This window comes from Nicotiana attenuata, unplaced genomic scaffold (assembly GCF_001879085.1).
Source record: "Nicotiana attenuata strain UT unplaced genomic scaffold, NIATTr2, whole genome shotgun sequence".
Taxonomy (NCBI): Eukaryota; Viridiplantae; Streptophyta; class Magnoliopsida; order Solanales; family Solanaceae; genus Nicotiana; species Nicotiana attenuata.
In genome coordinates this window covers 102218-115653 of record NW_017672871.1, presented here as the reverse complement: position 1 = coordinate 115653, position 13436 = coordinate 102218, and the positions used below count along the sequence as shown (strand labels likewise).

At 37.1% G+C, this 13436-nt stretch overlaps 1 protein-coding gene across 2 annotated transcripts; it reads left to right on the top strand.

The window, feature by feature from the left end:
• The first annotated feature begins 9533 nt into the window (after nt 1–9533).
• On the top strand, nt 9534–12887 carry LOC109214779 (RNA polymerase II transcriptional coactivator KIWI-like). 2 transcript variants are annotated; one of them, XM_019378727.1, is made up of 3 exons: nt 9534–9739; nt 9819–9915; nt 12575–12887. In XM_019378727.1, exons 1-3 carry the CDS (start codon nt 9617–9619, stop codon nt 12652–12654), a joined length of 300 nt encoding a protein of 99 aa, XP_019234272.1. In that variant the 5' UTR covers nt 9534–9616; the 3' UTR covers nt 12655–12887. The 2 variants fall into 2 exon arrangements, with proteins under 2 accessions (XP_019234272.1, XP_019234270.1); XM_019378725.1 differs by having other exon boundaries at nt 9537–9739; nt 9810–9915; nt 12575–12877.
• Nucleotides 12888–13436: the final 549 nt, after the last annotated feature.

The following is a 13436-nucleotide window of genomic DNA, read 5'->3' as shown; positions in this document are numbered from 1 at the left end:
AAAACTTGCCACCACTGAAGCTCTGCTCCCGACAGCTGAAATGTAGTAAAACCAACTCTACTCACCTCCACTATACTCATGGTGCGGAGAATACGATGACACTTCTCTAGAAATCGTTGTGCATCTTCGTTAGTTGTGCCATTGAAAGTAGGTGGATTGTACCTCTTGAACCTCTCAAGGCTCTTCTGCTCCTCCTCTGATGACCTTAGCCTGACCTCAGGCTGAACCGAAAAAACAGGCTGTATTGGCACCACAACCGGAACCTGATCGATGTGAGCCCGCTGCACTAGAGTACGGGCAGTGGGAGTCTGAGCTCCTCCCCCAATCTGCAAAGTAGATGGTGCAACGGACATCAATCCTGCTTGAGCCAATGTACCAAACATGCTCAGGAACTGCGCTAAGGTCCCCCAATCGGAGCTAATGGCGGCTCCTCAACTGCTGCTCTGGCAAGTGCTCTAACTGCAGCATGTTCCCCACCTCGGCCTCTACCTCGGCCCCGCCCTCTCACGGCTCTAGCAGGGAGCGCGTGTGTCTGCTCAGCTAATCTGGTAGTGCGTGTCCTCACCATCTGTGAGAGAATAGATATACAAAGGCTCAAACTTTGAAATTGACAAATTCGCACGATAGGAATAAAAGAAGTGGAGTTTTCCTGATAGTTACATAGCCTCTCAATGATAAGTACAGACATCTCCGTACCGATCCACAAGACTCTACTAAACTTGCTCGTGACTGGTAGAACCTATGAACCTAGAGCTCTAATACCAACTTGTCATGACCTCAATTTTCCTCCGTAGGATGTCGTGATGGCCCTAGTCTCTAAGACTAGGTAAGCTTATTGCTTACAAAGATTAAACCAGTTTTTAACAATGATAATTTTAAAACAGAGTTTAATATGAATACTGAAACAAAGAGAAATATGCCTGCGCGGCAATAATCATAACAACCTCCCAAGACTGGTAATACAGAGTCATGACTCTGTATTACCAGTCTTACATAAGGAAAAACAAACCATCACATGAAAATCACCAACACAATGTCCCCAAGCCATCACACATCATTCCTGACATTGCCACCCTTATCTCTCTGATAGCCACCCGTATCACTCTGCCTTGACAATATCGTTAGCCACCCTTGTCTCTCTGATATCCACCCGTATCACTCTGTATAATAGCCACCCTAATCACTCCTCCCAGACAATAACACAATAGCCACCCTTATCACTTTATACATTCAACAACAGTGAGATGCCACCCTTATGCCCCCCATAACAACAGCGGTGAAATGTCACCCTTATACTCTGCATAGCTACAACCAAATCACAAAACAATTCACAAATGCTAACATCACGACAACACGACATATCAACTCGTAACACAAGTTCCTATAGGCCACGACTCAAACACAATGTGTATAAAATCTCAATAATAACAAAACGAATGGGAAAGTAACTCACAAGGAACAACACCCCCTTTAAACACAACTTTAATTTAAAATAGTTTAATGACTTTTGATAACCTCAATTCCAATTAATTATTTAAGGATAAACTCAGTAGTGGAAGTATCTCCATGAAATAGCAAACTCCGGGTTCTATTGTATGAATTGGGCTAACAATGGAAGAGAGATGGCACGAACTAGTACTACGTCTAAATGCATGAGAATAACCCGGTAACAAAAAGATATCTTGTACAACAATTTCAACTAAGAGTAACTCAACAATAAAAGAGATCACATAATGATAAAAGTGGTAACAACTTCAAATAAAGCATATAAGAGCGAACTCGACAAGTAAAGAATGTGACATGTAATGACAACTTCAAATAAAGCATGTGATAGTAGACATGATGAATAAAAGATATAACATGTGCTAACAATTCCAAATAAGTACATGAAAGAAGCCTAAGAGTCTAAGCCGGTCAATTTTCCACATATAAGTCTGAGTACGTACTCGTCACCCGCGTACACGGCTTTCACATGACACAAATAGCACAAACGACTCAAATCCTAAGGGATAGTTCCGCCACACTAAGTTAGGCAAGATACTTACCTCAAAGAAGCTTAATTGATACCCTAAAATGACCTTCTCGTGTGAAACAACCTCTGAATGGCACAAATCTAGCCAAAATAACTTACTATCATAAATAAAAACCATAGGAAATAATTCTAGATAATAAAGCTTCGATCTTTAATGAAAACTAAAAAGTCAACCCAAAAAGTCAACCTCGAGTCCGCATCTCGGAACCCGATAAAATTCACAAAATTCGAATACCCATTCCGATACGAGTCCGACCATTCCAATATTATCTAATTCCGACATCAAATCAGCCTTCAAATCCTCATTTTATATTTTGAAAGTTTTTATAGAAATTCTCATTTTTTCCAATTCAAATCACTAATTTAATGTTAAAAACAAAGATGAAATCATGAGATATAATCAAATCTACGTAAAGAACACTTATCCCAATCCAAAGTATGAAAATCCCCTTCAAAATCACCCAAATCGAGCTCTATAGCTCAAAATATGATAAAACTACCAAGACCTTCGAAATAGAGTACTTTAAACACTACTCCTCCAGAGGTACCCTTCGCGATCGTGGTCACCAACCTCGTGATTGCGATTCAAAAAAATTCAGCACACATTTTACCCTTCGTGATCGCGGTTATTTCCCCGCGATCGCGATGAATAAATTCTCATTACACTTTCCAAACTCTTCTCAGATAGTCTGTAGCATAATAGCTATAACTTGTTGTACAAAGCTCCAAATGACAAAAGGTTTAATTTTCTAAAAATTAGACACAAAGGTCTACAACTTTTTTTTTAGATCATCTCCAAATTCCTTATAGATTACAAGATATAAGCTTCCAAAGTCGGGTCAGTGACAACAGAATTTTCCTCTACGCGATCGCAAAAGGCCATCCGTGATCGCGATTCACAGTGCCCAAACAGCAAATTTGCTCTTCGCGATTGCGACCCAATGTTCGAGATCGCGATGCATACCCTTGTGGCAAAAAACCAGCAACTAAAAATGGCCTACAAATGGTACGAAACTCACCCGAGCCCCTTGGGACCCTGTCCTAATATACCAACAAGTCCCATTACATAATGCGGACCTGCTCGAGGCCTCAAATCACAACAAACAACATCAAAACTACGAATCGCACTTCAAATCGAACTTAATGAACTTATGAACTTTCAACTTCTACGACTCGTGCCGAATCATATCAAATCTACCCGGAATGACGTAAACTTTTGCGTGCAAGTCCCATATGACATAACGGAGATATTCCAACTCCTCAAAAATTACAATCTGAACCTGATATCAAAAAAGTCAACTCCCGGTCAAACCTCTCAACCTTCCAAACCTTCAACTTTTAAATTTTCGTCAAAATGCATCAAATCAACCTATGAACCTCTAAATTAAAATTCGGACATACGACTTAGTCCAAAGTCACCATACAAAGCTATTGAATTCATCAAAACACCATTCCGGAGTCGTATACACAAAAGTCAAACTCCAGTCAAATCTTTCACTTAAGCTTCTAAAACAAGAATTATTCTTCCAAATCAATCCCGAATTATCCGAAAACCAAACTCGACCACACATGCAAGTCATAACACATGATACAAAGCTGCTTGAGACGTTAAGAAACCGAACGGAACGCCGATTCTAAAAACGACCGATCGGGTCATTACAACAACAAAGCAATCAAGTAAGGTGAGATAATCAGATTATCTTTGATTTTAAACAAGTAGACCTTATAGGTATGATATCTATAACAATCAAAGCAACATTATAACAATAGAGGGAAATATTTGTAGTTAGAGCTAACAGAGAAAACAAATGACTAAGATCAGCAGTAGTTTAACCAACAGGCAGGACAATAATTGAGACTAGGAAATCTAACATGCTAAACATACATATCTACAAAGTGCTTCATGTCATATTCATGCTAATAAAGTAGGAAAACACGACTGTCAACATGAATTTTCCATCAGTATATATCATACTAGTTGAGCATCAGATTCATATACAAATGCAAATATTAAAATGAACAAGATAGAACCATACTAACCTCCCTTACGGTAGAAAAACAAGCTTTGGCTTTAGCCGTTAAAGATTTGTACTCAGAATCAACTCAAGAATAATTAACCTCGACCAGAAATGAAAGAGAGAAAAGAAGAAAAGAATGTGAGCAGTAGACAGTGATTTCAATAATCTTTAGTATAGTGCATTTACTCGTTACTGATTCGTGTTAGGTAAAGGCATTAAAGCTCGGTACTTATAGCCAAGAAATTGGGGCTTTAGAGTTTGATATTTTGAACTCTCATATTCAAACAATAGAAGACAAGAGATAGTGACTAGCATTGTTGAAACATCCATGACGAAATCAGGAATAAATGAAAAATCAGAGGGGAAAGGGGGTGAAGATTTACCCTCCGGACAAAACTTTTACCCTGAGGTCCTTGCGTTTGACCTTTGGATCATCAAATTTCATGCTAAGTTCATGAGATTCCTCTAAATTTGTTATAGATCGGTGATGCACGCAAGCTTTTAATGAGAAATCAGGCGTGAGTGTAATGGCGAAAGAGTGGTGTTGATATTCTTGGGGTTTCATTTTTTTCGGGCTACGGTTTGATGAGTTGATATATGAAGGGAGATGAGAGGAAGAGGAATGTTTCGGCGAGATTCTCAGCCATTGAGTGATGAGTGAGGTCCCATATTAGTGTAAGAGTGATCTTGCACCGACTAGTACTAGGGTTCAGGGGCTGACAGAGGTTAAGAGGACGGGGAAGATGAGAGAAAAAAGGGAAATGGGGTGGCTGGTGGATGAGAGAAGTGATTAGGGTTTTTGGGGGTTGCCTATGTCTAAAATGGGAGAATGCATGGTGGTCGTCGGATTAGCTGGATCAACTGCTAAGATTGGATTGTGATTAATATGTGTTTTTGACATATTTTTGTAAAAAACAAGGGCCGTTTGATTGCAATGATCAGACGGTTGTGATTAAAGCTAAAAATTAAAAGAAAAGGCATAAATTAAAAGGAGAGATCTGGACCGTTGGATTAGAGTATGGATGGTCAGGAACATTTATGTTTGTTGTGTGAGGGTGTGGAGGTGCTGACGTGGCGAGGCGTGATTTGTGGAGGAGGTATGGCATGGATTGCCAAGTAGGAAGGGATGGCCTTGGGCCTGGACGGGTCAGGGGCTCTTTTGGGCTAAATTTATAGGCTTTTGACAGGAATAACTGAAAATAACATTAAAACCATAACCATCTTGATTAAACTTCATCAATTGCAAGTGTAGCCTATTAACCCCTTTTTATCATAATCAATTAAATTAAACTTCTTCAACCCCAATAAGACATAATAAAGTATAATGAAAAAATTACAATATAAGCTAATTTCACGTTATAAAAAAGTTTTAAATAACTTATAGCTATATTAAAAATTACACAAAGGGTCGATTGATTAATTAAAATAATAGAGGTGAGATAGCCGTAATTATTTAAGATTAAATTACCACTATATAATTATGAGCATATGATTAATATTAATAACTATTATCACTGTTATTACTACTTCTTATATAATCAGATGACAAAGGCAATGTAAAAATAACGAGAGAAGGGAGATGAAGAGAACAGAATAGGAGAAGAAATAGGGAAAACGGAGAGAGACTTGGGAGGGGAAATGAGATATGTATTCTTATTTCAAAAGTTTGAGTCATCTATTACATTCTCCTATTTATATGTTTAATCAACTAAAAGAAAAATACAAAATGTGTAAAAACAATTAACTAACTTTTTCGCCAAGATAATAAATTAAAAGTACAACAGCTATCATTTGAAAACTCCTACTCAGCATCATAATCAACTCCTGAGATGGCCTCCAAATCATCTGCAACTCTAATATGAGTATCAACACTCCCCCTATTGAACAACATCCTTGTCATCAAGGATAGTAAATGTCACCGGGATCAAAAGAAAATTTCAGAAAATATTCTCAAGATTGAACATTCCCAATTTGCCTTTACTTTTTGTTGATCAATTCGCTAACAGCTCTCTTAGAGTTTTTTAGAACCATTTAATTTTGTCATCTTCAAGTTTACCATAAAAATTAAGAGTACTAGAATACATTGCAATAGAAAAGATAAATCAAATAATCACAATCTTCATAGCTTGTAATATGTAGTTCTGCTACCTTCTTATCAATTATAATGTATTTATATTTGTGACTAGTAGTCCCTCTAATAATTTTTCACAATTTTACAATACTAGTAAAATCTATGGTTGAGAGATGTCATTTAACAACTTAAAAACTGATGAACTATTCCTAGAGTTGTGGAGATGCTGATATTTGGTTCCTTGTAGAGAGAATATATCCTTCTAAGAAAACCTGTTCTCTAGCGGTAGACAAGCTTTTAGCGATGAATGAACCCCTTCTTTGAGAAGCTTTATGGATTTTACACCTATTCACTGACCATTTATGTACCAACGAGTCAATGATGGCTACCTTTTTAGAGCCATCATGCAATGTTAATGGTAAAATTGAACCCCCAAAGTAACACACTCTCCTTCATGGACAACTTTACTAAGTGTAAGAAGAAGTCTCTTTTGCCATTGTAGATTGGGCTATATGGTGGAATGATAGCGCCTAAACAGACATATCCAACATACACAACATAAGAATGCATAGACTACTTCCATCCAATATCCCACACTCTACTTATGTTATCAAAAGATCTAGGCAAACAGAATTTGTTAGCAAAATCCATCAATAATTATCTAGCACTATTTGTTTGACCATTTAACTTGACTTTCAAACCTATATCTGGATCACATACAGGAAAGATCATCCCATTTCCAACTAAAACAAAAGAGAACTTGCTCTTATTTCTTACGAATACATGTACTACTTTGACATGATCTATTTCAGACATTTCTTAGAAACTTTGTGAAGATTACTTATCCTCTCAGCTTCAATGAAAAGTGCAAGTAAATACATGTCGTCTAAGGCATTTAAATTACTCTCAACAAAATCATAATTTGGCTCTAGCAAATTATCAAGCACATTGTGAGCAATATTATTGCTTTCATCTTCCATGATAGGAATGTGTCTTCCCAAGCGTCTATATTATTAGAACTCTTGTTTTTCATAATCATATTTAAATACATATCCTCCAAAACTTTAGCACTCTCTATGAGGACAGAATCTAAAGGAGAAGTTTTGAGGTTAAATTTACTATTTTTGAAGTACCGCTAACACAAATGTAGAGCATCATATTTTTTGCGATAGTACCTCCAGTAGAGAAATCAACAGAGCATGACTTGTAGTAGTATTCACTGACTCTTCATATTTTACCTATTTTTAGCTCAATTTGAATTCCAATTTCTGAAAAAGTCTTCGACTCTTAGCCGATTTTTATCCTTTGACTGCAGGTGTAAATGTGTTTCATCAAATGAATGTTTGAGTGAATTGAGCATTTGGATAAGCTTTGCATGCTTCCGATCCATATCCTCGCGCAGTTACTGTTGCATTTGGTCCATTACAGCTCGTAAATCTAATTGTTGAGCTGCCAGATCCTCTTATTGCTTCTGTAAATTTGTAGTTGGATTGCTCAATTGAACATCAACAACTTTTCTCGGGTCTATTGTAACCTGGCTCTGATACCAATAGATACCAAAGTGGTATCATATGGCAGAGGTAATGCAACATTAACGAGAGAAGGGAGAAGAAAAGAACCTAATAGGACGAGAGAGAGAGAGAGAGTTGGGAGCAATTAGATATGTATTCTCATTTCAAAAGTGTAATTCCTCTATTAAATTTTCCTATTTATACTTTTAATCAACTGAAAGGAAAATACAAAAAGCGAAAAAATAATTAACTAACTTTTTCGCTAAGACAGTAAACGAAAAAAATACATCAGCTATCATTTGAAAATTCCTATTCAGCAATAATCAGCTGAGCCCGAAAAAACTGCCACCTTCCACATCGTGAGTCAAACTTTGGGGGAAGTACACGGCTAGTCACTAATAACACATGTATTTACTTTTAAGCCACTGTTTAAAATATCTTTAGTCTTTAGACACTAGTTTAATAAACTTTACCTGCCCGGACAAAAACACCCTTCTGCTCATAAAAGTTCAGGACCAAGTGTCCTTAACTTTTGAACTTGCAACTCTAAGTTCAGGACTTCAGGACTACATGTCCTTAACTTTTGAACTTACAACTCTAAGTTCAGGATTTGAGGACTACATGTCCTTAACTTTTGAACTTGGAACTCGAAGTTTAGGACCACCTGTCCTTAAGTTCTGTGCTTGTAACTCTAAGTTAAGGGATACTTGTCCTTAACTTTTGAACGTGTAAGTCTAAGTTCAGGACTTATTGTCCTTAACTTTTGAGCTTGTTAGTCTAAGTTCAGGACCAAGTGTCCTTAACTTTTGAACTTGTAACTGTAAGTTCAGGACCTATTGTCCTTAACTTTTGAGCTTGTTAGTCTAAGTTCAGGACCTATTGTCTTTAACTTTTGGGCTTCTTAGCCTAAGTTCAGGACCTATTGTCCTTAACTTTTGAGCTTGTTAGTCTACGTTCAGGACTTCAGGACCTATTGTCCTTAACTTTTGAACTCGTAATTATAAGTTCAGGACCTATTGTCCTTAACTTTTGAGCTTGTTAGTCTAAGTTCAGGACTTCAGGACCTATTGTCCTTAACTTTTGAACTTGTATCTGTAAGTTCAAAACCTATTGTCCTTAACTTTTGAGCTTGTTAGTCTAAGTTCAGGACCAAGTGTCCTTAACTTTTGAACTTGTAATTCTAAGTTCAGGACCAAGTGTCCTTAACTTTTGAACTTGTAATTCTAAGTTCAGGACCAAGTGTCCATAACTTTTAAACAACACCCACGCCATTTCTACAAGTTTTACTATCGATTAGTTTCATTGATGCTTTAGTATTTAACTGGTACTCAACTTGAAAATAAAAACAAAAGATTCCAATAAAAAATCAAAACAGTTCAAAAAGCACTGCTTTCTCTCTCCTTTTATCAAATGGCTTCCCTAAACTTAACCAAAAATCAAGAACTCGTGCAGAAAAATGCCAAAAATCACCCTGATGATCCCCTTGAAGAATCTGACAAAGACGTGACACCTCCTTCTCATTCCAACAATAGTTATCGAACTTCAGAGAGAGAAGCGATGGTTTGGAAGAAAAGCAATGGAAGAAAGGGTAAAAATGTCTTTTCATATTAATTTTAATAGAGTAGTGGCTACTTTTGTTCAACATTAGAATTGCTGGATAAAATATAAATACCACCTTAAATAGTGGCTACCCCACGCCATTTCCACTCAAACTTTGGTGTTAGGGTAATCTTTTCTTAATTCCTTATTATAGGGCTAAGGCCCACTATATAAGTGCTTGGGTTGGGCTCACTGTATGAGTGCTTGGGTTGGGCTCTATAAATCTTGACCTTTCTGGGCTTAAATCCGGTTCAACCATCCCGAGGCCCATATTAGCAGAACCAAAAATGCAAGGGCCAGGGAATGAAACTCAAACGCCAAAAAAGGATACAGTATTACTATCCCCAATTCCCACTTCTCAAAATTCCACAACTTTGCTGAAGAAATGTCGAGAAGGTTCGGAAAGAGAAAGGAAGAGGATGAGTACGCTTCAGAAGGCGACAATCCTCCTAAGAAAGCTTCCAGAACTGATGATTCTGACGATGCTGATGGCATCGTCGTGTGTGAGGTCTCTCTTTTCACTTCCCCAAGCATTTTATACTCTTCTACTGTTTTTCTGATTTTTCCGTTGGTTTAAGATTTCTAAGAATCGGAGAGTATCAGTTAGGAGCTTTCAAGGGAAGATAATGGTGGATATTCGTGAGTTTTATGTTAAAGATGGCAAGCAAATGCCTGGCAGAAAAGGTACCTGCTGCCTATTTATTTTTTTATTTTTCTTTTCGGTTTCTGTATGTGATTTTGGGCGATGCTAGCTACATTTGAAACTCTAATGATTCTCTCTATGTTGCTTAAAATAATAATTTTTTATTTATATGATGACGAGAAATAAGGGGTACTTTTAGGTTTATCAACTCTGTAGCATGGGATAGTAGTGTAATTAATTTCTCGCGCGGGGATTTAACTTTCTGCTGGTCTTTGTATGGTGAATTGAAGACATGTGCCTTTCACATAAACATCTACTATCACTTAAGAATAGTTAATTGATATGCATTTTCATTTTAATTTTTAACATTAAAGTTAAATTACTTGGTTTCCTGTAAACACCTGGTGCACATAAGTATTTACCCCTGGCACATTCAACAACAACATACCCAGTATTATCCCACACCGTGGGGTCTGGGTATTTACCCCTGGTACATTTGTTTATAAATTTTAGTTTTGTTTTTCTTTTCTTGGTTTTTTTTGTTGATCGTGACAAGTAGCATGAAAATTTTTGGGTTTCTAAGTTTCTTTTGTTATCTTCTCTCTTGTTCCTCGTGTTTCTTTTTAGGAGAAATTGTGTATCTTGGTGTTCCTCTTAGATAGCCAGTATTTTCAACATCCTTAAAACAAAGCAGATATGTCATGAATTGCTTTCCGTCGAGACGTTCTTCAAAAAATTGTAACTATGATTTCCCATATCCTCTTTTGATTGATAACCGAGAAATTCCCGAGGGTCAATGGCATACGGTTTAAAACGTGGTGGATAATGGGCCCGCCCCTCGACCCTTCTCCACTTAAATGCCAGACTTTTGTCCGGGTTCTAATCGTGACGTGCGCCTCTATGCTCCTTTTTGCCAACTATTCTTTTGCACCCTCCTTAAATGCATAGAAGTCGGAATTCTTCCGAATTTCTTACCTAGACTCTAATATAATTATACTCAAGTTAAGGAGAAGAGGTTGTTTCTTTCATAATGTACTTTTTCCTATGAAACGGTATCTATGTTCGCACTTCGCACAAGGATTCATATATATCAAATTCAATGCTAGCACTTGTAATATTTCGGTTTATCAAAATTCTGGGACGACAATAAAAATATTGAAGACTTGAGGATGAATTTCGGTAATCTTGGATATAGAACGGGTTCAAGATTAGTGTGAAGTAACTTAGGGAGGATATTGTTTTTTTTTTCTTTTTTGGGTTTGTATTTTTCAATTTGAGTCGTTCCTAAGAATTATCAATTCTCATTGCAATTCCCATATGAAGCTGGTTGATGAAAGGAGGATCTGTCTCTACACGCGAGCCAATTCGGAAGTATACCTTTTCACAGGTTTCTGTATTAGCTTAGGTAATGGCCTATAAACTGTAGGTAATCTGCAGAACGGAAAATTGCTGACTTAATGCTGTTGGTCTTACTAGTTACTCATTACCGATGCTTTGTTGACATGTCACATGGTTTTCATGCTGGCACGTTATTTTCACATTCTGTCAGATCAACTCAAATCATATTGATATCATAGTGGGTCGACTCTGGCAATACTATGCAAATGAAGAATCTACAGGATTTACTCCCTTGTGTAGAAAGCAAGATATGCTGTGAATGTGGCTTTTATGGTCAGAAGAAGAGTTTTGCTCCTATCGTTCTTGCCTTGAGGTCTACCAGAGCTTTCTGCCACCAGCTAGGAAACTGTTAACATTCTTTATGTTAGCCTTGGTGGCTCTGTCCTTCCAAATGTCAGATTTCGTCTCCAGAGTTAGTTCCTTCTCCCACAAGGTCTGCCTCTTAGAAAGGTCAAGAGAAAAATATTAAGTAAATGATGAAAGGTGACATTGTAGGATGTGGACACTATTTTCACAAGGCCCGTGGTTGTATAATTCAATTTGAAAAGGAAGGATATTACCTAGAAATAAAGTTATTACTCTTGTAGTGCCGTTCAGTCACATTTACAAATGGTAACTGTATTTCTGAACTTTTTCAAAACTGACATACTTTGAGATGCATCAATAGTTCTCTTAAAATAGATTTACCATATGCTGTCTCTTTACCATTGATGTTAGAAGTGAACGTTGTTAATTGAGCTGAATTGGGGCATAGTGAAACTTGTAGAAAGAGAGAATCAGTTGGTTTATGCGAGAGGCTAGATGGAACCAGCTCATAGCTGAAATGCATACGTATTAAACAAACTTGCATTGCGCGAACATGGGCAAATAGAATTGAAGACATTGTGCAGTTCTGAAACTCCTCTGGCTCAAACTTAATTCGCGTTGCCTCTTTGGTTGATCTGTTTAGGTTCCTCAGCATGTCCTGAAGTTTGCTCTTGTACTTTATATATGTACTGGTGCATCTCCATGGTACTTTTCGTTCTTTAAAATACATTCCTTAATTAATTGAACATCAAACAGCTCTCAACTCCTGCACTGCTTTAAAAGAATAAATAAAGAGGAAAGGAGGGTGGGAGCTTGAGTTCTTGCCCACAGACCAACTATTAACTGCTTTAGTTATATTTTCTATTCTCAACACAAGTTTATTGATATTTTTATTCATCTTGTTTCTTTCTTTCAATATAATTTCCAGAGGTCCATGTATCTGTAGACTTAGAAACCATACCTAACAGTAGTGTTTTTCCTTTTTTCCTATTTCAGGCATCTCATTGAGTATGGATCAGTGGAATGTACTCAGAGATCATGCAGATGAAATTGATGAGCTTGTCGCGAACAGTTAAACGTCGGAAGTGTGGTGTATCACTAAGTTGATGTGTAATTTAAAATGTGTAAAAGACAAGTTGACTTGGAACTAGGAGACATTTTCCGTTGGTACAGTTCCAGATTAAGGACAAAGCAAGCTCTGTTTATTTTGTTATTAAATGGCTTTAGGATATGTACTTTCTGAATGGGATTCTAACATGCATGCTTTGTGGTTAAAAAGAATGGCCCTTCTCTGAACCATTTTTTTTCCTCTTCCCAATCTTGAAATTCATTGCTAATACACATTTATCAACTTGTAAGCACGCAGAGTCAAGAAAAATTCCGTTATAGACACGAGCGATACAGGAAAATAAAACAAAGCACTTGATTGAATTCATATTTTCCATGGTATATGCAAGGTTAGCTGTAACAGTCCTAGGAAAAGTTGTATACTTGGAGAAGGCTTTTGTAACATTGTATGAGTTACATTGTTCGACCAAACTGAGGTGACTTTACATTCGCCGAAAGCGGTAACCTTCTAAACTCAAAATTCTTAGGGGAAGTGCACAGAGTGCTGCTGCAGACATTTAAATTTGATACCTTATGTCTGAAGTTGATACATTGCTTGTACAGTTCGAACCGCAGGCATTTAAATTTGAAGTTAAGCTTAGCAATTTCCCAACATCAAACTAGCCACTAGTTTGTTTGTTTTTTTGGTGCAAAGCAGCATATGTGCCCTTCAATGTAACTGTCTACTGCAAAAATCAGTAAATTATTCCGACAGAAAGCCAAAGATTTCGAAATACTTTCGTCATAGCCA

Coding starts and splice junctions, on each gene's coding strand:
- LOC109214779 (XM_019378725.1), top strand. CDS start 9,617: ATGTCGAGAAGGTTCGGAAAGAGAAAGGAAGAGGATGAGTACGCTTCA. Junction 9,740..9,809: donor ATGGCATCGTCGTGTGTGAG/GTCTCTCTTTTC, acceptor CGTTGGTTTAAG/ATTTCTAAGAATCGGAGAGT. Junction 9,916..12,574: donor GCAAATGCCTGGCAGAAAAG/GTACCTGCTGCC, acceptor TTCCTATTTCAG/GCATCTCATTGAGTATGGAT.